Here is a 25,902-nt window from a genome sequence, read left to right as displayed (position 1 = left end):
TTAAGTGGAGAAACTGCATTTTATCACAGAATGGTTTGGGTTAGAGGGACCCTTAAAGATAATCTAGTTCCAACCACGCCTGCCTCAGGCAGCTTTTTATGCTGCATTTCCCCTCAAAGCCAAAGCAGCGGCCTGATGGGATGCTAGGGAAAGGTGAGAGAGCAGACAAAAACAGGGAAGAGAGGGAAACAAAATAAAAGATGCTCAGAGGACAGAGGGACAGACTTCAAAGGTAGACAGACAAATATGTCACTGTCAGGTGCCACTGCAGCACTGGCAGCAGACCGGCTGCACACAGGAGGAAGTGTGAGACAGCACCTAGAACGAGTTGTGGAGTTGTTTGCTGTTTCTCAGGGATAACAGCAAACACTAGAATCTGTTATGTGCAGAGCCCCATCTTCCCCCCTACTCCTACACACAATACATTTCATGGATTCAATGGTTTGGTAGAAGTACCAAGTTTTCCTCATTTCTTTGAGTCAGGTTTAGCATTCAAAGCCATCTTCCTTGGAAAAACAGGACATGGAGGGATTCAGACAGATTGTATCATATGGAATGGTTTCTTTAATTGAAATGAGGAAGGACAGGCAACTGGACAGCGTTCACTGTGCAGCTTGGTGAAACAAGTGCCTGCAGGAACCACTCCCTTAATCATCTGACAAGGCAGGGATGCAGACAGTACCAAGAGCTACAGCTGGACTCTTCCTCAGAGATGGAAAAAGAAAGCCAGGAGGAATCCTAGGGCTCAGCCCTTCCATCCTGCTGAGCAAAGACAGTGCACACTTTACCTGATAGCAAGTGTTGGGAAAAGAAGAGACACTAATAAAACAAATTAAAAAGCCAGCACTGCTAGCTGGTCAAAGATGGGGAGCATCCCATTCTGCTTTGCACTGCCGCAGCCTCACCTCGAGTCCTGTGTGCAGTTTTGGGCACCACAATACAAAAAAAGACATCGAGCTGATAGAGAGCATTCAAAGACGGGTCACAAGGATGGAAAAGGATCTGGAGGGGAAGCTTTATGAGGAGTGGCTCAGGCACTTTCTTTGTTCAGCCTGGGAAGACTGAGGGGAGACCTGTGGTCTTCAACATGCTCCTGAGGGCAAGCAGAGGGGCAGACTTCACTCTCATGACCAGTGACAGGACTCAAGGAAAGGGCAGGGAGCTGAGTCAGGGGAAATTTAGGTTGGATATCAGGAAAAGACCTCTAAGATCATCAAGTCCAACCACTAACCTACCAGCCCAGGTTCCACCACTAAGCCATGTTCCTAAGCACCACAGATGCCCTCTGAACAATTCCAGGGATGTGGCTCTACTCCTGTCCTGGGCAGTGCCTTCCAATGCCTGACCACCCTTTCAGTGAAGAAATTTTCTCCAACATCCAATCTAAACCTCCCCTGGTGCAACATGAGGCCATTTCCTCTGGTCCTCTGTTCCCTGGGAGCAGAGCCCAAGCCCCACCTGGCTGCACCCTCCTGTCAGGGATTTGTAGAGAGTGAAAAGGTCCCCCCTGAGCCTCCTTTTCTCCAGGCTGAGCCCCATGCCAGGTCCCTCAGCTGCTCCTCATCAAGCTTTTGCCCCAGATCCTTCACCAGCTCCACTGCCCTTCTCTGGACATGTGAAAAATCTCCCACCACACACACTGAGGTCAGGCTATGTGATGTTTTACACCAGTTGTGGCACAGGGGAAGCTGGCAGGGACTGTTTCAGGTTAATCACACAGCTCCTACTAAAAGCTGCCTCTGGCCAGAGGTTTTCAAAGACTTTTGATGGATAGAATCCAATGTGAACTGGTAGCAAGACTTTGCAGCAGAGAAACTTTTTCTGCCGTATTAAGCCACATATCCACAATGGATACCCTCTGTAGGTCTAAGGGAGAAGTGGAAGTCAGAGCAGTGAAGACCGCCAGGGAGCAAGGAGGACAAGGTGGATCTTTCTGCACTCTCTGTGATGTGGAGGCTTGGCAGAGAGAGATGCATCTTCCAGCCAGTAGCTACTCAGCTCCTGAATCAGGTCCACCACGGACAGTCTGAGTAAGCAAGGTGCTGCCATTTCCCAGGAAGCCCCCGGAAGCAAGATGCTAACTAGGATTACCCCAGCCTGGCTTCCAACGGATTCTGCAGTAACCACTGAGGTAGTGTAAGGTTTCTGAAAATTTATGATCAGCGGAGAACAACGACCAGGAACAGGCAAAAAACAACAGCACCAGCAAAACAGCACCGCCCAGACCACCACTGGTCAAGGGACTCATAACTATTAAAAGGCAAAAGAGAAAGCAAACACCACTCCAAGGTCCATCTACACCCTTCCTCTCAACACATACACACACTGTGTCAGCCAGTAGGTAACAAACATTACTGGAATTACATACTCTTACACATAATTAATATATTAACTCATTTGACTGCTGAATGCCCAGTGATCAATACTTAATTATATTTCCAGGCAACAACGTCAGCCAGAAACTGCATTGAGTAGACTCTGCAGATGTGTAACTTCAGGGTAAAAACAAAACCATCACAGGATCAGCAGTAAGTGGGAGTTACATACAGGAGCTTCAGCAGCACAGAGAGGAGAGGAAAGAGCACATCACAAATGTCTCCACAGTGAAGGAGGAAGAACTGAACCCATGAAGGTCAAGAGAAGACTGTCAAAATCGGCTGAAATGATAGTTTCAAATGACAGGAGCATAAGGATGAAGCTCTTGCAGAGACAAAAAGGAGAGAAGCAGGAACAGCAAGGGAAGGGGCAGAAACAAGGATATTAAAGGAAGCTGGACACTCACAGGAATCCATTAAATGTTCAGTGAGGTTTGTCTTCCAATAGAAATGTGCACGGCTGCCACAGCAAAACCAAAGCCCACAGAAAGCCCATCTGGGCAGATGGGGAGAAGAGAAGGCAGGAGGATCATTTCTGTTCCTAGCCTGGTGACTCAAACCACCTACTCACTAAGCCCTCTCTTCTCCACGGGGCACATAAGGCACAGATTGGACAGATCCTCTCCTTCCATCAGTTGAGAAGGAATAAGCACTCAGGGGCACAGCAGAAGGCAGAGAAGAGTTGGGAGAGGAGAGAATTCCTCCCTACCATTACTTCCTCAGAGTCTAGTTTGCTAGAAGGGCATCAAGTACTTCACTCCAGCAACTTCCACTGGAGAAGCAATTGTGCTGATGCCAACCAGTGCTTTGCAGAAAAATCTAAACCTATGACTTTTCAAACATGATAGCCGACCCAAAAGTAACATTGAAGCCTGATCTCTGCATCCCTCCATCTCCCATGGCAACAACTATTCCAACAACAACATGGACTTGAACTTGCCCAAAGTAGAACAGGACTGCCTGAAATTTATTCCTGAAGCCCTCCCTTCTTCACAAGTGTCCAGAAATACAAGGACACAATGAAAGCACATGTGCAAAACTGTGAGAAATCCTAGCAAAATCTTTGAAGATCCATAAAAGTATTCTTCCCAGTTAACAGTTTCCCTGTTTTTTCTCGGGAAATTTGCTAAATTAGCATCTAAAAGGTGTGTTGCAATCCAGACCAGAGGAAAGGGATTTGCTGGAAGGCCCCAACTGAATGCACCTTTCTAACACTGGCAAGTAGCTATCTCAGGCTGCCTTTTCAGCAGAGAGGATACTCCATCAGTAGGAAGGACGACCCTGCCATCATTGTCCAGAGAGCTGCATAGCTCAAGGACAAGGAAGCTGAAATGTCACAACTCTGCTCCCCCCACCTCCTCAAAAAAACTTCCATTAAGCAGAAATAGTGCTTTAGCATCTATTATCAAGCTGGGATTTCACCAAAACACATATTCCAAAAAAACATGTCAGGCATCAGTCAAAAAACCTGAGTGTATTCAGCCACACCTAAGGCAGGCAACCACACCCAAGATAGGCCCTTGGCTGGGCCACACATCAGGGCAGGAGCCCTGATTTAATTTAATAAATTCTCTGTTCAGTAAATCTGCTTTCCTGGCAAACTGGCAGCCTCTTCCACCACATGACTGTACAGGCAACATCTCCAGAACACCACTCCAAGGTCTCTGTATGCCAACACCCCACCCACTGCTAAAGGGATTGCAGACACACTCTCAAATTCTGCAGTGATGCTGGCAGGATGCTTGGGGGTGCTTTGGGGAGCAGGGAAGAGGTCTGCAAAGTGCTGACCTGCTCCAGGGAATACTGAACACAATATTGGATTGCTTGGCTCTAATGGAACTAAAGAAAAAAAAAATCAACCGTAATTGACTTCTATGTTAATGACATAGAGCCAGGGCTGTTTCCTCTGGAAAGATCGACATGGAACGTGAAGCAGTATCAATACCAGGGGCAGTATCAACACATGACATTTGGAAACTTGGCACAGAGACAATGGGCAAACTCCAGAGCAGCTCAGGGGGCTGGTAAATGAGAGCTTAGCCTTGGCTTAGCTTACCCAAGCATTTGCTGTTGGTTCTTCTACCCTGCCTCCCCCAGGTCCTGCACACAAACCCAACTGCCCCACACCCAGGTCAGCTTCCTGCTTCTTTAATAAGCTGAGCCAAACCAAGGGAGATGTGTGGTCAGGAGCACAGGGAGCTCTGTGAGACAGCTGGACTGATATTTCAGACTTCAGCCCCAAGGTCTGAAGTACCCATAATCTGTCTTAGACAAAAGTTAAAATTCAGCAGCAGCAATGTATCTCTAGGCCAACTGTTTGCCCCTATTCCAGCCTGACATGAATGAGCACATGAGCACTTCCCAGTCCTTGGGACAGGTTCACAAGCAAGGACAGAGGGAATGTCTGTAGCACCTCTCATGGCTGGAGGAACAGGGGCACTCAGTGGATTTGGCACTGGTAGTACCTACAGCTTTCTACTTGTGCAGTTCACTAGTTTGTTTTTCTAACAGTTATTAGGCACTGGATGTTTGAAGTACCCAGCTAAGCATTTTGAGGAAAGTGCTGCTGTATTCCCAAGGCCTTCCCTGCTCGCTGCTGTCAAAAGATGGGAGTGCCCAATTTGGATACTCTTTCACTGTGACACAGCACACCAGCTCCTATGCCAAGCCTCATGGGAAGGTGGGGATGATCCTGTCACAGGAACAGATTCAGCAGTGACAGCACCAACCAAGCCATGAGAAACAAGAGAAACACGAAAATCATTGGTTGACCCACCCCAACCCTCACCCTGCAAACACAGTTCTCCCAACACACAGGAACCACAGAGAAACATGCATCTGACCATCAGAAGGAAGAAACAAATTCCCCAATCAAACATTCCAGCACCAATTCCCACTCTGATTGCAGCCTGGAAGCAAAAAACAGAAGCAGCTCAGGGATCAACATCAAACAGCAGGTTTTGACCTGCTCTAACACCAGCTCATCAACAAAAATCTTCCTTCCTCCCCTATTTCACCTTCTCCTTTAGTATTTCTAACTACAGATTTCTTAGCTGGGTTCTGCCTCTTCCCAAGGACCTAATTAGAAGAACAGCCAGCCAAAATGCAGAGTCCACAGCTCCACTGGGAAAAAAGGCAACATGTGGCATGGGAGAAGGGAGATGACCAGAGGCAGGACTTGGCACAACACCACAACTTTGATACTTTTGATGTCCCAGCCACACTCAGACACAGGACTCCAGAAGAGCCCCCGTTGTTAGACAGAAGGTAAAGGAGGGGAGCAGCTAGCAAAGGACTCCTGCAGAGAAACCTGGATGCACACTCTGAATGAAAAGCTTTTGGAGTGAATTCTGTGTCTCCCACATCTGTCTGTTAAACAGTTATGATGAACACTGCTACAGGATCTCTTCCTTCTCTTCTCCACAGACTGGGTTACAGCTGTATAGTTTAGCCTGTTGTGGCACAAGTGCCCCCCCTGTCCTCCTAAGGTCCCAAACCCAGGAATGAGCTTTCCACCATGACTACCGTCCCTCTCTTACTTTCCTGCTCACTCCTTACGGGTACTGGGATGCCAACACTTCTGCCTCAAAACCCAGAAGGGAGATCTCGGTAAAAGGTTAGGCCACCAAGACTACACAACAAAAAACTATCAGCTCAAGACTATCAGGAAGGTGGTGGTAAGAGGCTGTGCAAGCCCACCAAGGATGCAGCAGCTTTCAGACACACATAACAAGTAAGAAGGTGCCCGAACATTCTCCTGGAGAGCTGCTGACATGAAAAAATCAGGCAGAGATGTTTGGACACTAAACTTTCCCCCACAGAGACCTCAGGAAAGATAAAAATTACAGCAGATATGCATAACATCTGGAGACACACATCTCTGTGTCCTGACTGCCACAGTCCTCCAAGTTACATGTTTTGTGTTTGCAAACAGCAGATTCCTAACTAATCCCAAGCATATAATAGAGCATAGGATACACATAAAACCAGTGCTACTCCCTCAGCCATTCCTCTGTGCGGCCCAGAGCACATACCCAGAGAGGAGCATGTGCCTCAAAATTAAAGATGCAAACATAACAGAAACTTCCCTTCAGATGCTCACATGGGAATCTTACAGGGAATAAACAGACACAGCTTGAATTGTAGCATGAGCAAACAAACAGAAGAAAACAGAAGAGAAATCCAGGAGAGGACCCAATGCTCCGGTCTGCTTTATGAATGGGCATGAGGCGAGAAGAAAGGCTTGGGAAAAGGCCACATGATCCAAGACTCTGCAGCGTGCAGACACCAGGCTCCAGGAAGGCCCATACTAGGAGCACAGGCACATCCTTTGCTGGTACAAAGGGGCAGGGAGAAAGTTCCAGCCTCTTCTAAGGACATCCCCGTGTCTGATCCTGGGCAAGACTAACCACCAATGAGAAGTCAAAAAAAGCCTTGCCCCATCTTTTTTTTTTTTTTTTATGAGCTTTCAGTGCTGCCCTAGTTAATCCAATCAGTTCCTGACCTTTCCAACAGATCCCTCCCTCTGCTTTCCAAACAGTAGCTCTTTCCTGGCCTCCAAACTTGGGCTCAAGTTACCCTTTTTTGAGGGAGCAGAGTCAGCATTTCTACTGCTTACCATATTCTTGCTCTGTTTGCCTCTTGAACTGTAATCTCTCCTCCCTAGTGCTAAGGAGCCAACATCTCCAGTCTTGGCCATAGGCCTTATTTTTCAGACAAAACCTGCATATCCTATTTTGAAGCAGGAAACAGAGCAGATGCTTGGTACCTTACACAAAGACACAATTCTGTACTTGACCTGAGATAGCACGGCCAGCAAATTTCTGCCATGCGCACTGGACAAATTTCTTTCCGTGTTCTTTTTTCCCCACCAATTAATTCCATGATGGATCTAAAGGACAGCAGGAAGCATAGGAAAGAAGAAAGTAAGTACAGACTAATGACTGCAAAACAGACTGGGAAGATATACCAATTTTCAGGCAGTTACAAAAACACTACAGGCAGAATGGACAAAAAAGCCCGAAGTTTAATTTGTACTCCATAAGTATTTTAATCAGCTGTTCTCAGTTCCAGCAGGTCTGACACAGAGTTGTATTAAAAGCATGTACAAGGTCAGATTCTTAACACTTTCATTCCAGTTTTTAAATTGCAGTAGAAATACTGTAGTGACAACTTTAGCTAAAATAGCCAAGGGGCAGAGTGACTGCATGAATGCATTTGGGACTGGGAGCAGGGCAGGAACAAAAAAATTCCACTTTGGCATTGCTTAGCTGTACCATTGGCAGCCCGTCTGCCCCATTTCCAGTTGTAGCTTCAAGAGACAAAAAAAGCCAATGAAACTGCGCTGCAGGGAACACCCACTGGAGCATCCATGGGCTTTTCACCTTGTCTGGCCAGCCACAGACAGAGGCTACACACCAACATCTCACGGAGCATTAACAGAAGGCACTTTGAGGACTTGAACTGGAGCCCTGGTGTCCAGCTTGACCACCAACAAATAGCACCAGTGAGCTAAGAACACACCAGGCCTGACTACAGCTTTGTGTAATGCCCAGGTAGAGAGTGCCTGCCTGTAGTACCTCCAATGGATATTTATTTTGGAGGATCTGCTTCGAATCCATGTGGGTACTAAAAATTCAGAACAACTATGTGCAAGGAGTCCTGCAACTTAACTGCCATCTTCCTGGCGGATCTTTGCCCACCTTGAACCCAGCATCTTCTGTTTGTTTTTTCTTACCGGAAGACACTGGGAACAAGTTTAGTCTCTGTGGCAATCCTATTTGATTAAACTTCATCAACTCCTCTTTTCTCACAGTCATCTTTTTCAAGCAAAAGAGCTCTGATCAACTGAGTCGTTGCTCATATTCCACACCTTTGGCATCAATGCTGAAAAACAGATAAATGTGAAAGCTCAGGAAGGACAGCACTGACAGTTTCTAGAGACACTTCCCGACTACTCCAATCAATTCTTTTTATGAAGTAATTACGCCGAACCTTACTCAGAGCTCTAGGACCATGGCAAAATGTCCATGGTGTTATTTTAACTGTTGATTAATTCTCCTCTCCTGGCACTCCTCCTTAGATTCTTTAACATGTCTGGTCTCAGGCTCCCTGTGGCATGAGTTAGTTTCCCCACTCACAACACTCCATGCATTGACAGTGAAATGAAGAAAGTAATCACATGTCAGAGCTTGCCCTTGATTGTTAAGTCTGTGTGGCAGATTAGCGTAGTGTGCTCCCCCGCCCCATGCTGCCCTATCTATTGAACAACCACATGTCAAGGAGTTAATCCCACCATCTGCAGCTGTCAGAGCTCCTACACTCCACGAAACCCACACACCTGCAGTTTGGGAGCACTGAGGAAACACTAAGTCCAGCCACATCTTCTATCACTGAACAGCCATATATTAAATGTAATCATATTAATTTCTTTTACCCAGTAGTCTATTTCAGCAATATATACAAAGTAATTTTAGATTTAGACATAGAAAAGAGCGCCACAACTCAGCCTGTATAACACCAGCAGACTTTCATTATTTACATAATTTAAGAATTATTAGCTCAATCTGGTCACATTCTAATCAGTCTGTTCAAACACGACGTGCATCATGAGTGGCTTTATAAATTGCTGCACATGCAGAGGACTAAACACTAACATAAAGTAAGGAGGGTGAGAATACCCAGGAAAGCTTCCCAAACAGCTTGTGACAGGCACACGTTTGATCTCCAGTCCCCAGCTCAGCTGGGCAACAACTGACATGCAGGATCGGCAATGCAGAACACTTCCCGTTCTTGCCCTTTTTAGGGGCACACACAGCAAACTTCAAAATTGGGAATTATTTGAAGAAAGGAGCTGGAAAAATAATGACCTGAAAAAGGCATAAAATCCTTGCTGCTCTGGACTGTGACTGAGGTGAGGATGGAACTTGAACCCACTCTCAGCATCTACTGCAGTTTAGCATCTGCTGAACCCAGGCACCCCCTCCTCCCCCACGTGAGCACACAACCCTCCCAGCTCAAAGGCTTATGTCTAGACCAGAAACAAGATGACTTTTTTACTACAGCACTGTACAACTGAGTAACATTGATAAGTAACTGTTACACTACGAGGTCAAGACTGGAGCTGCCAAGCAGAAGCCCCTAAAGGGCAGATCAAGGTGATCCTGTGTCTGCATGAAGCCTCCATGTGATCATAATTGCCCTTTAACCTTGAAAGGGTTTTACTAGTTCCAGCATTTAAACATGACACAGTGAACTACTGGTTTTGATGGGGTTTTTTTCATGGTGGTAATATTGATTACACAGTCCAACAAGCCCAGCCCAAGAAAACACTCATTCCAGGTGGTGCCCAAGCACATCAAGTCTCCTCTTCTCCTCCTGAGAGCGCAGACTGCCCTGTAAGTGGAACTGGTCAAACACTGCTTCACCATCTCTTCCAGCTGCCACTACCATTTCTGCTGGCTGCTGCTTTTGTGCTGTCTCAACTGCTCTTCCACTTCAGCTGACAATTCAGAGCTCCCAAAAGCCCTGAGGCACCAACAGCATCAGCAGCTCTGTCATCTTACACAACACAGACAGTCACACAGCATCTTCCCCCCTGGCCAGACCTATATCCACACCCCACTCTTGCTCCTCCTCTGGCTCCAGGGACACAGGGGACCATCCCACTGCCAAGCCCCTCAACAGACCCCTGTGACCATCACCTCACTGCACACCTCCCACAGCATTCTTCATGTCCTGACAAAACTAGGCTTGCCCCCTGTCAGGGAGCTCTTCGTCTGGCCCACAATGATTCTCACACAAGACTTGTGTCTTGTGTCACACAAGACTTGTTTTTCAAAAAAGGTCTTAGAGCAAGCCTCTCTACTCCAATGTACCCATTTGGCTCTTTTAAATGCAGAAAAAATCTTTTAAAAAAGAAAAATCAAGGTCTGGGCCCCTCTACTAGAGGTAGAAGCTATTTTGCTGGGGGTTTTTTCTCCAACCTCTTCCCCTTTTCTTTATTTGAACCCTGCAGGTCAGCATCGGTCACCCATCTTGGAATGACATTTTCCTGGTAGAATCTATTTTAAAGCAAGCCAAATTTTTTAAAAGTGACATGGCTCTGCCATTTTGTACTTGATGCTCTCCCCTGCCAGCAGCACAGGCAGACAATAAAGTCTCATTTTCACTGTCTGCACTAGCAGAAATGGGTCCAGCCCCATCCACCCCACACAGAGATAAGATCAGCAGCTGCCAGCACAGAGCTGTGGCAAGAACACCCATGATGTTAAAAGAAGTAACAGGGGATGGCAAAGAACAAACTACCATGAGTAGGTGCTTCTCTGACACTCCTTGTCAGCTTTCAGAGCTGCCAGACATTTGGCATTGCCTTGATCTTCTCAGGTCTGGGACTGCAGCCGCAGCAAACCTTGAGACTGCCCATGCATCCCCTCACCTCTCTCATTCAATATCCCCATGCTTACAGGCAACAAGGACTGGCATCCTTCCTGTGAAGAAAGTGCTCCCTGAACAAAACAACTACACACTCCTTCCCAAGCAGTATCTGCAATACTTAGGCTCACCACATCCAAAGAAACCACCTACTGAGAATACCTGTATCCCCATGTTAGTTCCCAGAAGACAGAGACTTTCATTGTATAAGGAAAGCCAGATCTTTCCACATTGCACGGAAGATGCTGGCAGGAAGAATGTGTCTCTGCATGAAGAAGGCTGTGGCATGAGCACTGTGCCTGCTAATTTCCTAATATGGACCACAGTCCAATGGATTTAAATCCACACGCCTACAGACTCATCATGTTTCTCACTTGGTGTAAGACTGAGTTTAATATTTTTACCCCACTGACAGGATATTAATTTTACCTAATGGCCCAAGAGCTGCCAAGAGCTATGAGCCATTGTTCACATTTTTCTAGCTTTGTTCAGCTTTCCTTCCCTGATGAGGAGCTCCCCATTAGTCCTGACTTTGCTGAGGTGTCGCAGCATGACATGAAGAAATGCCAGCTACACAGTGGATCCCAAACCAGGAGTGCAAAGCACAATCTGGACTTCTCCAGGAAGCAGGACTGATCCAAGCCACTGTGCCAAGAACAACATTTGACAGTATCAAGAAGGCTGTTCCATTTCAGCAGTTTGCAAGTTTGGATACTGGCACCCTAAAAATAATTCAGGGCAGAAAGCAGCAGCCAAGCCCCCAAGCATGTGAGGAACACAGGGCATCCAAAAAGCCCTGAGGGACCTGCCCCTTTGGACACGCACCTTTGGGCAGAGGAAAGGGAGATAAAGAAGCCTGCGGGATGTCAAAGCACACAACACACTGTGGATAAGAGAGAAAGGTGTTATGTCTCCCCGTGCCAATCCTCCCACCTGCTCCACCATGTCAGGCCAAGGAGCAAAGATCAGATAATAAAGCTTTTCTTCCACTGAGGACCTTACAAAATCAGTCAGCTGTTGGAAACCAATGGCTGATGCTTCTAAAGCTAAAAAAACAAAAAATTTCCTGCTATTCCAGCTGTCTTGAACCAGCTCACCTCCTCCAAAAGTCAAGAGCATGCAAAATATCACCACTAAGATGTGCATGGGAGATGTTCACTCCTAGCCAGCATTTGTATACAGCTCTTTCAGAAGCCTGAAATACACTGGCTACAAAGTCAGTGCTACAGCCGTCTTCTATGAATGTTACATAATAAATAATGCATTTTAAGTATTGTGATGCTGGACTCCAAATCCCAGCCTCATTTAGCCTTTAAAGACAGTGCCATAATTATTTACAGTATTTACATTCCAAAGGATGGGGGGGGGGGGGATGTACTATCAGATCTCATTTAAAGATTACTTTTGCATGAAGCAAGACTGGTTCTTTAACATTTTCTTCAAGCAGAAAAAGATGGCAGCAGCAGCTTTAGTGAAGCAAACAAATCCATAAATGCATATGGACATATAGGTCAAATAAGAATTAGGCTGAGCAAATAACAAGTTAGCTGTGAAACGTTCTTTTGGCTGTTTTTCCACATACTGTGCTGACCATTTGTGGTTTAATCTTAGAGAAGCTCTCTCTCATATGAGCCTGCAACCCCCCCAAGCTTCAAACAAGCAAGTTTTACTATAAATACTCCATATTTCTTTATACGGGCTAAGGTTCTCATATGAGCATAGTTGTTTTGTACACTTAATGCACCAGGAAAAACTGAAGGAGGAGCTGGAAAATTTTGTTCTGTGCCCTGTAGAGATGAAAAATATCATTCAAAAATACAGACCTGACCTAGAAAAAGGAAGAGTTATTCTGCTGCCCTCTAATGAGCACATCTAACATCTGAAAAAGAACACTCTCAAAAGAGGTCTGTTCTGCTCTGCCACAGGTACATCCTCTTGTGCTACAAAGCTGTCAGCAACGCAGACACAGCTGGAGCAGCACCTCCCACACAGCAAAGACAGGCAGAAGAAACACCTAGATGGGCCCAAGATCTGTTCTGTACTTCCCTGAATGTAGATTGGAGTATATGGCTGTGTCCTGTTCTGCTCCCTTTCCTTGCTTGAACAGAGGGACAGGAGAGGTTCCTAATTCTGACCTTCAGGACACAAGGGCCACAATGTTGTTACAGGTATACAGGTACCACAGACACGTGGAAGAATGACTTGCTTCAACACCTGTGAGCATCAATTAAAAGCAAAGGAATTCAGTTCTCATGCAGGGGTGTCTCTGCATCTGCACAATGCTCAGAAGACATTCAGTTGAAAAATGCAGTAAGGAAGGCAGAGGAACAGCCACAGAGCAACAGTTCTACCTGGTACTGAGTTTCATTTCAGTTTTTACTGAGCTACTGTGATGCTGTGGGTTGACCTTGGCCAGCTGCCAGCTGCCCCCTCCCTCCTCAAAAGAACAGGGGAGAACAATATGACGAAAAGTTTGTGGGCTGAGGTAAACAACAGGGAGATCACTCACCAATTACCATCACAGGCAAAACAGACCTGAGTCAGGGAAAATTAATGTAATGTATTGCCAATTAAAATAGAATCAGATGTTGAAAAGCAAACACTAAAACACCTTCCCCCCACCCACCCCCTTCTCAGCTCCACTCCTTCATTCTGACTTCTTCATCCCTGGCTCCCTTGAGCAGTGCACGGGGCTTGGGAATGGCATTACAGTCACTCTCCACTGCTCCTTCCTCCCCACACTTACCCACTGGGGTCCTGGTGACTGGAGCACCTCCTCTCTTTCTTTTCTGCCCCTGGTCTTCATAGGGCTCTCTCACTTCTTTTCCACTCCTTCTTAAGTATATGTTTTCCCAGAGCCAACACCATTGCTGTGCAGCTGTGGCTGCACTGGGTGCACTTAAACTCTTTGGACGGGGCTGTGCCCAGAATGTGACAGCTTTAGCTTCTGTTCTGCTACCAAAACCTTGCCACTTACACCCAATACAGGCAAACAGGCCAATGCCAACTATTTTAGAGGAAGAAAATACATGAAGAAGCTATAATAACCCCACATAAACAGTATCTAGATATCTGTCTACTATTTCCTTAAATAAAAACCCACTCAGGTACAGGCACTAAAACAAGCACACCTGCAGCTGCAGACGAGCACACCCAAGCCCAGCCCTACCTAAGCCCAGCCCTGCAGTCACAAATTACTGGCATGAATCAAAAGCAACAGCCAGAGGCTTTGCTGAGCAAAATATGGAAGTGTCACTGAACAAAGCAATTTAAAATTGTGATTTCTGACAGCACAGTTCCTGTAGTCTGGAAAAGCCTTCCCGTGCCTCCCTATCCATAGGTACACCAGGTTATTTCAATTCTAACCACACTGCAAAATAACTGCTGCATGTATAGACACAGCCTGTACCCATGGCAGCTGGAAATGTCCTCTCCATGCTAAAGAAGCCCATTCCTGTTACATAAGAACACTCAGAGACCTGAATTTACAAATAACCTTGGAGAGGAAAACAGACATAAGGAAAAACAAAGTTAAAAAGCCATGGAGCTAGAAAATGCAACAGAGGGAAATCAGCCCAGAGCATATACACACACAGCCACACCAGGCACTAATGTCCACTACGTCCATAGAAGCCAAAATTCTTTAAGCAGATCTACTGATTCGCTGTGTGTTCTCCAAGCAATCAAGAACACAGCACAAGTGGGTCAGGAAACAAGTCTATGTGCCCCATTTTCCCTCAGATTTCCTGCCTGGGACTCAAACACCACATTTCATTGGAGTTGGTTATCACTATCACTACGTACCTTCCAGCTCACAGTCCCTTCTTGTTTGAAGAACTGCTTGGATAGCTTATTCTTCTGCAGCAGGATTCTCTCCAGAATTTTCTGTGGTTTGCCTTATGGAACATTTGCAACTCTGCTAGTTCAGTCTAAATCTGTCCAAATTACCGTTTCAAACAACCCAGAATATTCCAGTACACACTGCATTTAATCCTTGCATATCTGTGTTTCCCGCATTTAGCGCAATCTACATTGAGATTTACTGTAGCTTCATTAAAAAAAAAAAAAAAAAACAAACCAAAAGACAACAAAAACCCCTTTCTACAAGCCACTTGACTAGAAACCTAGGCCCAAATTAGATGTTATTATCAGTTATGCCACATATGAGCATCAGTAGTGCCACTCTGAAATGCTGAAGGGGATAAACAGATCTTCAGCTGATACATGCATTTCCACCCAAGCAGAAAGAAAACTTTGGTCCATAAATTGCTCACAAAGACCAGAATAAAGGATAATTTGTATACAATAGAATAATACTATAGATTCCACTAGGTCTGAATGACAGACAAACTTGTGAGATCTCCCTGTAACACAGCCTGTAACTCAGTAAGACCCACATTAGCAGGGCGGAGATTTATCTCTTGGTAAATCAGAAATGTGATTTATGTAGCATAGAAGTCTGTGGAAAAAAACCTCAAGCAAAATAACGTTTTTCACGTACACATTTCCCAGAGGTGTTAGCAGAAGGAGGAGGCTCACTTATTCCTGCACTTCAGAAACATATCAAGACAAGTCAGAAGGGGTAACCCAGAAGAGGGAAACCTCTCATGCCATCCACCCTTCACCAGCCCCTACCAATTTTCTAAAAAGAGTGTCTATTAAACTCCCAGGACACGTATTTCAGGAAAACATTTGACAGCTTGACACAACACCGTACCACTGCTGGTGACAAGGAAACGGCTCTGACTTCCAGAGCTATCAATCTGCCCTTTCCACAAGTGCTTCCTCACCCCTCTTCGGATTTGGTTTCTCAATTCCTGCAGTGTTGAGCCATCCTTCTCACACCCCACAAGATGTTTGCATTACTGGAATTTGTGCTGGGAGGCCCCTTTGGCACAAGTGCAGAGCCATTCCACCTCTCTCTTTGCAGAATTTATAATTTTATAACTCAATTATGTTAAAGCTTTAACATTAGTACAGGAAAAACAAAGATTTCAGTTCATAACCCTCTTTTGTAACGCTGCAGCTTCAGTACTCTCCTAAGCAGCGCTGATCTATTTTTGTGTAAGGATGTCCAACCATTTCAAATTCATTTCACAGGAGAATACCAGGCTAGATTAGTATCTTTTTAAAGTTCCAAGAACCGTGATCACACAGAGCAAGACATGGCATGACATGCAACTGCCATGCCCCACCACACCTGGCCAGGAAGGCAAGAGGTCACCCTGGCCTCAAATTCAGCAAGCCCTTGAATGGCACAAGGCACTGATAGGTTTGACCTATGTTTGACCATGCTTGAGCACCCAACTTTTACAAAGGCTGGAAGAAGGCTTTGCAAAAGCACAGAGCAGCACCTCAGGAGCTTCTCCAAAGAAGTCTCCAATCTCTCACTGAGCCATATCCTCCTCTCCACCCACCCAGCAGCACGGAAAGGCTGCTCCAGGGCAGGCACGTACCTTCCAGTAGTGCTACTGGTGAGCATTACACAGCAGGCACAGCCAAGGAACCAACCATAAGAAACTAGAGCAATCTGTCACGTCCTTCAAAATCCTAGGACTCATTTCAAGCTCTTCCCACTGACAGCCTCCTACCCTGGAGCATATTGCAAAACATTTTGGAAGGTTTGGGCTCTCTGGAAAATGTTTGTGTCGTGCTCAGTATCCATGACCACAAGCTAACTGGAGTCTTTTGGTTTTTTAATGTTGATTTTAAGAACGGAGACTTAGCCACAGCTAGAGGGAGGGAAAGAAAACAAAATAGTTAATTAGTTCCATAAATATTAACACAACTGATTCCTGTGATCTGGCAGAAGGCACTCACAACATGGAAATGCTCTATTTGCAGAAGGGAAGTAAAAGCACTGAAAACAGTGCAAGTTTCAGACACTCATTTACTGCTTCTCAATTAATTGTATTTACTTTAATTAAAGTGGAGCTTCCCACAGCTATTCTCACAGCCAGCACCACACTGCACAGACAAATTGTTAAAGCAACATTAAGCAGCATAGATTTTTAACATTTTTGTTTTAATTATTATTTAAGGCAGCAATGTCTTTAGCTTTCAGTAGGATCCCCACTCCACAGTCTCCCAGAGACCACAGCAGGTCTCTGTTCTCCATTTCAACAAATCCCCACAGCTGTTCACTGCTACAATCTGACTCCTGAAGTAAGATCCCACTGCCTTTAATCCTTTAGACCAAAGGAACAGAAAAACCCTCTAGCTTTGAGGCGAGTTGTTGGGAACTACACAATCTGTTTGAGGTGTCCTGTAGACTGAGGTTGTCTGACCTCACTGGAGAAGCTTCTTGGACCACAAACCACTATCTCAGCTGTTCTCAAACACAGTGGACTGTTTGTAACATACTGTTACAAAACTCTCAGACACCAAATCTGCCCTTAAAAAGTGATCTGGCATTGTCAAGATAAAAGCAGGTCCTAATGATGCAGTCAAAAACCAAATAAATTTCAGCCAAACGACAAGGAAGGAAGAATGTACAATAATTTGCTACCTAAAGCAATTTACCCGCATAAGGTAAACTGCCATCTGTCACTTTATCAAGCTACCAGGATGGCCAACCTTGGGCCTGGGGGAGAGGAAAAGAGTTTAATCTCTAGACAGCATTTTCCCTTCCCTGTGAACTTTTCCTTTCTTGCAAATTTTCTTATTGGAGGTTTCAAACACTTTCACATACAATGGCAGAAACAACACCAGCTTATGGAAGGAAGTTTCCCCTTTGAGCTGAGCTCTGCACATTCAGCCCTGGGACACATCCTTGACCTGTGCAGGTGACACAAAGGACACAGACACATTGCAGAAGGTATGGGGTGGAGAGAAGGGGAAGCTAAAGCAAGAATTCCCAGCTCAAACACCACTCAAACAGCTGCTCCTCCCAGGGCAGCACCCACACACCCATCAGATATTTTCAAAGACGTTAAAATGGTTTGAGTGCTACACCACCAAGGGCATCACTGACAGCATCAGGGAGAGCATTTCACCACTCCACACATTCACATAGCCCAAAGCTTGGGGACCTAATAACAAAGACAGATGGAGGAAGAACACCTCATCACTTGGGTCTAGCACAGCACACAGGCATTTCCCAGGGGAATTTCACGCTCATGTTGGAGGTGCTGCAGCCACTCCCTGCTATCCTCAGCATGTGGAGCAGCCCGTTTACACTCCTTCCCATCTGAACAGTGTTACAGTGGGGAACAGCTTGAGGAAGGCGTTCTGCATAAAACAAACACAAGACAGGCCTGACAACTGCCAGCACAGAATGAAAGGCTGAAGAAAAGCAACAGCAGCAGAATTGTGAGGATCCAGCACCTTTCCACACCACCAATGTGAATGACCAACACAAGCAGATTTGAAAATTCCCCCAAGCATGCATTAAGAAAAAGAGCAGAGGTTTAGAACCAATATTCAGGACAGATGCATTCATTAAAACACACAGGATTAATTTTTATTTTTTGAATCCTTCAATTGTTAAACACCCCAGTATGCCAGAAGAGAGGAAAAAAACCAAAACACAAAATCAAAACAGAGGAAAGATGATCACAGATGAGGACAAAAGAGGAGGAACCATAATATTTAATGGCAATAAACATGCAGAAATCCAGTCAACAGACAGGAACAAACTATGGGACACAGAGATTGGCATCCTGTCAAGAGCTCCTGAAGAGTAATTGGGGCCTGGTCATGGCTGCAATTCTTCCACACTGGAGTGGATCCCCTGCAGGGGTAACCACAAGTCTAGACACTGCAGGAACAGCAATGCTGTCAGAGGAGAGGTCTTACAAGGGCTCTGTAACATTCTGGTACAACATGCATTAAAAAAAAACCAAAACTGGACAGCAAATCATATTGCATGAAGCTAATGCAAGACCACAATGCTAGCCAACCACAGCGTTTCTGCTTCTCTTGGAGTCTACAAAAGGAGAACAGAATTGGACAAGTGGGTGCAGAGCCCAAGAAGAAGGAAGCAGATAAGGTGACAGACCCAGCAGATCTGGAACTCCAGAGCAGAAGCTGAGGTGCAAACCAGAAGGGATCTGTCAGTGACTCTGCAAAAGGAGGATTGGTAACAAAAGAAACTCATAGAGAACCTCAGAAAGGAGGACAGCAAGGCTGTATACAGCCTGCAGATCCCAGAAATTCACTGTTGTCAGTAAATTCCTGCTTAGTCTGATTTTATTGTCTCCACATTTCTTCAGGAGGAGAAGGGAGTTCCTTCTATGTCAGATGCTGTGTCATTTCCCTCCTCTATGCCCCTCTGTGCCACTGACAGTGACTCCCGTGCTGCAAGACAGTCCCAATCTTCAGAGCACAACCTCTGCTCAGGCTCACAACCTACCTCACCCTATGCTTCACACCCTGGTATAAAATCACAGACCCACAGAGTGGCCTGGGTTGGAAGAAACCTGCAGAGAGCATCTACTTCAACCCCCTTTCATCTGTCACTATCCCAGGTTGCTCCAAGCCCCATCCAAGCTGGCCTTGGACACTTCCAGGGATGGGGCAGCCACAGCTTCTCTGGGCAACCTGTGCCAGGGCCTCATCACCCTCATTGTAAAATGAAAAGTCCTTCTTTATGTCCAATCCAACCTCAGAAATCAGAATGATTTTGCATCAGCTTTTTCAAACAGTTATGAACTTGCTGTTGTTGCACTTTTGTTTTCTCAACAACACAGCCTGTCACCATTCCCTTCTGGAGTAGCTGAAAATAATGCAGGAAACTACCTATCCCATTGCTCATATCATTCCACAACTGGCTCATCATCCACTCCAAAAAAAAGAGACATTCACAAGCAACTGCTTGGCCAGAGCCAAGCTTGAATAGGCCCTAGCTTCAAGGAGCAAACACTGACAAAGGAAAGCTAAAGAAAACAAAAAATGAGCAGCAGCAACCCCGATATGACAGGCCATTATTTCTGACTTGGTAGGAAACATTTAATTCCCACGCTACAGAAGCTCACCCAAATGAGATTTATCCACTCACATGAGTCACAGAAGTCCCTGTGTGAATTAGATTATGGCAAAACCTTTGGTTTACATTACGTCAGTGGCTAAGCAAACTATACTGACAGGAAGCAATCACTGAGCAAGAAAGTAACTCATGGACTGAACTCCAGCATTCTCAGGGATGGCACTGGCTTTTGTTACCTATATGCATGGGGAAATCATCTGGAATCTGGCGTTAAGCTGAGCTAATGATTAAAGACAAAAAGCAGAGCGGGAGAAAGCAGTTCCAGCAGGTCTGTTTCACAGCACAACACAGCTTAGAGCTACCATATTAAAATACTTTCCTTTTTAGACCACTGGCTTTTTATATCACACAATATAAGACTCACCTACAACGAATTCCATTTTGGTGATGTTCTTCATTACAGTTCCACCCTCTCCTTCTCATGCCACAAGGATTACTGATGCCAGAACAGCCTGTGCTGGTATCTCACACAAATCATAAGCACACTGAATCAGCCTTGTATCTAAAGGAAGCAACAGACCATTACCATAAGTAGCAGATACTTCCACAGGGCACCCTGCCTCAACCAGATGCACCAACAACACTCAGAAATACCCAGAAAAACCAGGCCTTCAGCTGACAACAACAAACACCACCAGTTTATGCTCTCAGAATAAGGGGCCTCATTCCTTTCAGCCCCAGCACACACAAGTGCTCATGTTAACTGAGATAACCTGCTAGAGACTCTGGACTTTCCAATTTACACATCGCGTTTCTCCCCATTCCCTCAAAATCACCACAGCCAAAAGAGCAGAAAAAGCTGGTCACTTACAAACTGAGGAAAACTATGACCAAAAACTTGTAGAGAGAGATGTCCTCTCTTGTTGGCAACCACAGGCAACAGCCCTCAAGCCCCAGCACAACGGTGGATCGGTTCCCTACAGGATTGCAGCCCTTTGGCTCTGACACACCAAACAGCTGTTCCAGGTGAAGCCTTATCCCATGGAAGTCGCCATGCTCTGCTATTGGTTAGTTTGCCCCTGCAATAGTACACATAGCATCAAAGACCTGCCTACATCATGGATTTATTTACAGAGCATAACGATGCTCTCTGCGTTCTCTTTTCCTCCTACCTCCCAACAGCCAATTGGCTTTTTTGACCACTGTTGAGCTCCAAGCTGACATCTTCTAAAATCTAACCCAATTCCAAGATCTTCCTCACACTAGGTTTTATTTGGAAGAGAGTCACAGCATAAGGCCAGATCTAAACCTAAAACACAGATACCAGCAATCATGGACAATGTGAATAAATCTTGGGTAATGTGAGATATACACACACGCAGGACAAATTCCTGTTTTCCCAACTGGCACACAGCCTTGGCAGAAAAAAAAAATCTTCTCTAGCTGTGAAAAGCACAGGAGATAGGGTGTGAGCCCACCTACAGTCTGCCAACTTGACCTTCTCAGAGCTTGAAAAGCAAGTGGGAGATAAGCACACTTTTGTCTTGTTATTAAATCCTAAAATAGCAGTGTGTAGGAGAATCCTACCCTCCTGCCCTGTACACTAAGCTGAGAGGGAAAGGGAGGCAGAAGTGGAGGGAGGGCTAGAATCAAGTTGAATTTCCTGCTGAACAGGCTCTGAGATGACCAGAGATGCCAGGAGACAAAGCACATCTACCTAGAATCTCTTTTCTAACTCCAGGGTGTCTGCCATTGTATGCACAGCCTCGTTACAGCCCACTGAATTAACACAAAAAAATTGAACTGATTTCCATAACGAAAAAGCCTCTACATGGCTCCAGAGTGCAACAACAAGAAAGGGCACAACATCTTGGGAAGATGTAAAAAAATAATCAAATCACTTTTTGCCTTGTTGAATTGCAGTTTTGAGCCCCCAAATGAACAGTTATTTTTAGCTGATCATCTGGAAAGTGCGTGGGAGCACAAAGCGTCGGGGTCAGCACGGCTGTCTGCAGGAAGCCAGCATGTAGCCCAGAGAGAGGCAGCAAGGCACTGCACATCTGCATCATCAGCACTGCACGGGGACCAGCAGCATGGCTCTATTTATAACCCAGACATGTAAAGCTGTAGCCTGCAATGAAAGGCTGGGACTGCAGGCTGCCAGCCCCCAACAACAAGCTGTCTGATTTAATTAAAGAGATGGCAATGTCCACATGCACACATAGATGCATACATGTCCTTTTCCCAGGAGAGTTACCAACAATGAGCCCAGTGTTTCAATAACAGTATGTTTTGCCAAGGTTTCTGTGCAGAGAGCAGACAAATGTGTCCTCAGACAACCTCCCCGCTTCCTCACTCTGTGCCCAAATGTGGCTGATGGGCAGCTCACCGCTGCTCAGGCAACCACTAGCCCTTGTGAGATTGATTTGTTTGTAGCCCTGGACGGGAATACAGTGTTACTGTAGTATTTACCTACCTGAAGAGGAGAGACTAATTTAGTTTGCAAAGAAGGTATTTGAGAGTCACACGCATCTTCTGCATCAGGACAGCTTGCTGTGCTACCAGGCTCTGTCTGGTAGTTTGTTCCTTCTGCAATTTTTTAAACATTTACATACAGTTTGTGGAGGTTTGGGATTCAAGTTTCAGAGAAATGCTTTGAGACCTTGCAGATGTTTAGAAGTGAAAACTGCTTTCAGATACAAAGCTCTGTCTCACAGTGAGCAGTCAAAGAGAGCATTTCCTTGTGGAACTGGAAATCAAAGGGCTCTATCATGTACTCCCTCTTCCCACGTTTTTTCGATGAGTTCAGATTCTCCTGCCCAGGAATCCTCAAGCCACAGACCCCACAACAGCAAAGGACAGGAGAAGACTTGCTGCAGTCAGCCTGCTGTGAGCAAAGCACTGTTGCACAATGAGAACCTGATGACAAAATACTGGGTTACCAATGGCAGCTGCTGGTGAGGCAAAAGCAACCATAGAGGAAGCCCAGAGATCAGGTCACAGCCTGGGCTCTGCTGTGCTCTCAGCCCTGGCAGTCTTTGGCTGCACGAGGACATCCCACAGATAGCCTGAAGCTAGATCCCCCACCTAGGGATCACTAAGCACATCCATGCAGAAGCCCAAACAAAAACAAACCTCTTCTAAAAGCCTTCACAGGAAGCAAAGTTTGCATTGTAGTTCCCTGAGCTTCCTGGGATAGTCACTAAAAGCCACTGCAAATACAGTCCCCAGTGTCTTTGCTCACAACCTAACGTAATAATCATTCAAAATACAACAAACCTGTTCTGGAGGAAATGATGCTTCTGGAGTCCAAGTCAAGCTTCTTTACTAGGGTATCAGGGTCAATCTTCAACCCAGAAAATACACCAGAAGATGAGAAATCCCAGTCCTTATCCAAAAGAAACATAAAGCAGTAATCAGTATGTACACCACCAGGCAATATTTGTTAAAAAAAAAAATTAAAAATCTAACCCAGCACTATCTAGATAGGAACAGTGGTAGTGAGCAGGTGTCTCTCTTGAGCAGGCAAGGACAGGTAAGGCAGCCTACTGTCCTGCTCCTCCCTACCTCCCCTCCAGCTCTTCCACACAGAAGGAAGTTTCACAAAGTCTGTTCAGTTCCTAACTGATTCCTGCTTCAACTCAACCTCACCTCACTCAAGTGCATTCACTCCCAGGAGAGCTGCAAACAGCATCCTTGGGAAAGACAGATTTATTACAGGTACAGAACAATACAGATAAGCTACAAATGAACAGATTAGATGATTAAAGCCTAAATCAACAGACATTAACCAGATTCAGTAACTACTAGCAACTCACCAAATCTTCAGCATCATGCTTTAAGCACACAACGCCCCCCTAAGATCTGCAGTAGCTACTCTGGTTGGATTAGTAGAATTTATTACTGTAGCCAACAATATCTACCATCACCAACACATAACTTCACAGTGGTATAAACCCAGCTGTATTTGGTGCAGGCAATTCCTCCCTCCTCACAAGGAAAGCTTAGGCACATAAAAAACATTTACTGGTGTTGTGTCCTTGCTGTGAGGGGGCTAGGGGGAGGCACCTGAACTGTGTATTCATATCACAGCTGGGGAAAACAGCATGCCCTACATAATTCTGTATACACTAACAGCTTCTCTCCACCTGCCCAAACTTAAAACTGAAGGGAGGCACTGCAAGACCCCCTCCTCTCCCAACGCTTGTTGGTAATGACCCCCACTGCTGCACACAAGCTACCCCACGGCATCGCAGCACAGGCAGCCTGACTCCAGCAACAGCGCTGGGATACGTGTGTCACTGTGTCACCACCCTACGTGGGTCGGGGACGCCACGGTGCTGCCATGGCACAGCTGCTGGTCCGGACTAGCGATACCGGCACTGGAGCAGCACGCTAGGACTGCCATGGTGCACAGTGCTGGAGCAGCTCCAGGCTAGCTCCTGGCACCTCCCTGCCGTGCCCGTGCCACACGCTCCCACGGATGACCGGAGCGTGGGGAGCAGCAGCCGCCCAGCAGCACCAGGGGTTCAACAGGGCTTTCCCTGCCAGAAGAGACGCGATCTGCGCCATCCTGTCAGCCACCACCGCCGCATCACCACGGCCAGGTCCGGAGGTATCCGCAGACACCCCCGGGGCCCTGCAGCCAGGACAGACCCACAGGAGCTCGAGTCAGGCTGGGGGTGTGCGGGGACCGGCCGTTTCTACGCGGGGAAGGCGGAGAAGTCACTACGAGGCGGCCGCCGCCAGCCCCCGCCCGCCGCCGCCGCCGCCCCACGTGTCCCCGCCCCCGGTACCTGCCCGGCCGCCGCGCTCCATCCGCCCACGGCGGGGCCGGGCCCGGGGAGCGGCGGTGAGTCCCGGGCGGGCCAGGGCCGGGGGGCGGCGCGGTGCAGCGGCGGGCGCTTGGCCTTGCCCACCATGGCGGCGCGGGGCGGAAGGGGCCGGGTCTGGCCGGGCGGGGCCCTGCCCGCATGGGCGGGACCTTCCGGCTGCGGCCGCAGCGCGCCCGGCGCCACGGGAAATTCGCCTTCCTCCCTTCCGCGGGCGCAGCTCAGGAGGTGCTTCTTCGGCAGCTCGGGCCAGCCCGCCCCGGCTGCTCGCTCTGGAGCGTAGTGGTGGCAGGTCCTGCGGCAGCCCTGTGCTGGCAGCCCCTCTACGGGCAGCCCCTCTACGGGCAGCCCGCGGACAGTTGTCCTTTGGTTAATTGCAGCCTGCCCAAGGGGGCTCCTGGGAACAGCCTGCGGGTGTTCAGTGCGCTTAAGTTAAACCCAGACACTCTGCAACACAGTTTTAAGTTAAGTGTACGCCCTGTAAGAGCTGAGAGCTCTTGGTAGCGTTGGAAATGATAACAACTTTTCCTAAATTCATGTTTAGTTAGTTGCTTCAATTACTTGTAAGCAGTGCCTGGTTTTAAGTTTCTTCACAGAAACACTCTTAATTTGATCATTAAAACACCAAAACCTTTAGTTGGTTAACCCTGACAAGCTTCAATAAGCAGAGCCAAAGGGAGTTGAAGATTCGGCATCCAGGATCCTAAATTTATGGCCCTTCAAGGAGTAACCAGAAGACACCAGAGGAGATTAAGGCCTGGAAAGTTGGAGACTCCCTGTCTGAGAAAAAGATGATAAGAGGACTAAAGAATGTGGACCAAATTAGCATGAAGGGCAAGAAATCAGTAAGCAATACAGGATAGAACACTAAATAATGAAGATAATTATGTAATTTAGAACAATGAACATTAATTTCTATAATGTATTATATCTATTTTATATTTTTATATATATGCATATATATATATATAAAAGTGTGTGTATATATATATATATATATATAAAAGTGTATATATATATATATAAAAATAATGTATAAATAAGTGAAAAATGTTTTGTACTGGGGTCAGTGTGGAGGCTGGTACTTTGTTAGCCACACACACACCTCCTCCTGGCCAGGAATAAAGCCTTACTCGCTAACACTAAAAAGACAGTTTTAGAGAGAGTCTTACTTAACCCAGTGATTTCAGAGGTCTCTTGGTAACTGTAGGACCGGCCAGAAACCAGGCTGCCACAGTAGGACAGAAAACAACTCTAAAACTTCTTGCCAGACATTATTTCTACAGTTAAAACAGTAGAAAATACCCATCAAGCCCCTACTAGGGAGTGCCAACAC

General features: G+C 46.3%; 1 protein-coding gene across 2 annotated transcripts in view; it reads right to left on the bottom strand.

Moving 5' to 3' along the window:
- SLX9 (SLX9 ribosome biogenesis factor) overlaps positions 1-24,660 on the bottom strand; it is a 40,828-nt gene extending 16,168 nt beyond the window's left edge. For both annotated transcript variants that reach the window (XM_069021899.1, XM_069021898.1), the window contains exons 1-2: positions 24,531-24,660; positions 23,014-23,122 (exon numbers count right to left, since the gene is read on the bottom strand). In XM_069021899.1, coding sequence (XP_068878000.1) covers positions 23,014-23,122; positions 24,531-24,656 — 235 coding nt within the window. In that variant the 5' untranslated portion in view covers positions 24,657-24,660. The remainder of the gene's footprint in view (positions 1-23,013; positions 23,123-24,530) is intronic.
- Between the last annotated feature and the right edge of the window lie 1,242 nt (positions 24,661-25,902).

The sequence above is a fragment of the Aphelocoma coerulescens genome, chromosome 7, assembly GCF_041296385.1.
Source record: "Aphelocoma coerulescens isolate FSJ_1873_10779 chromosome 7, UR_Acoe_1.0, whole genome shotgun sequence".
NCBI classification, from domain to species: Eukaryota; Metazoa; Chordata; class Aves; order Passeriformes; family Corvidae; genus Aphelocoma; species Aphelocoma coerulescens.
The sequence above is the reverse complement of the archived record's forward strand: the minus strand, read 5'-3'. Positions and strand labels throughout refer to the sequence as shown.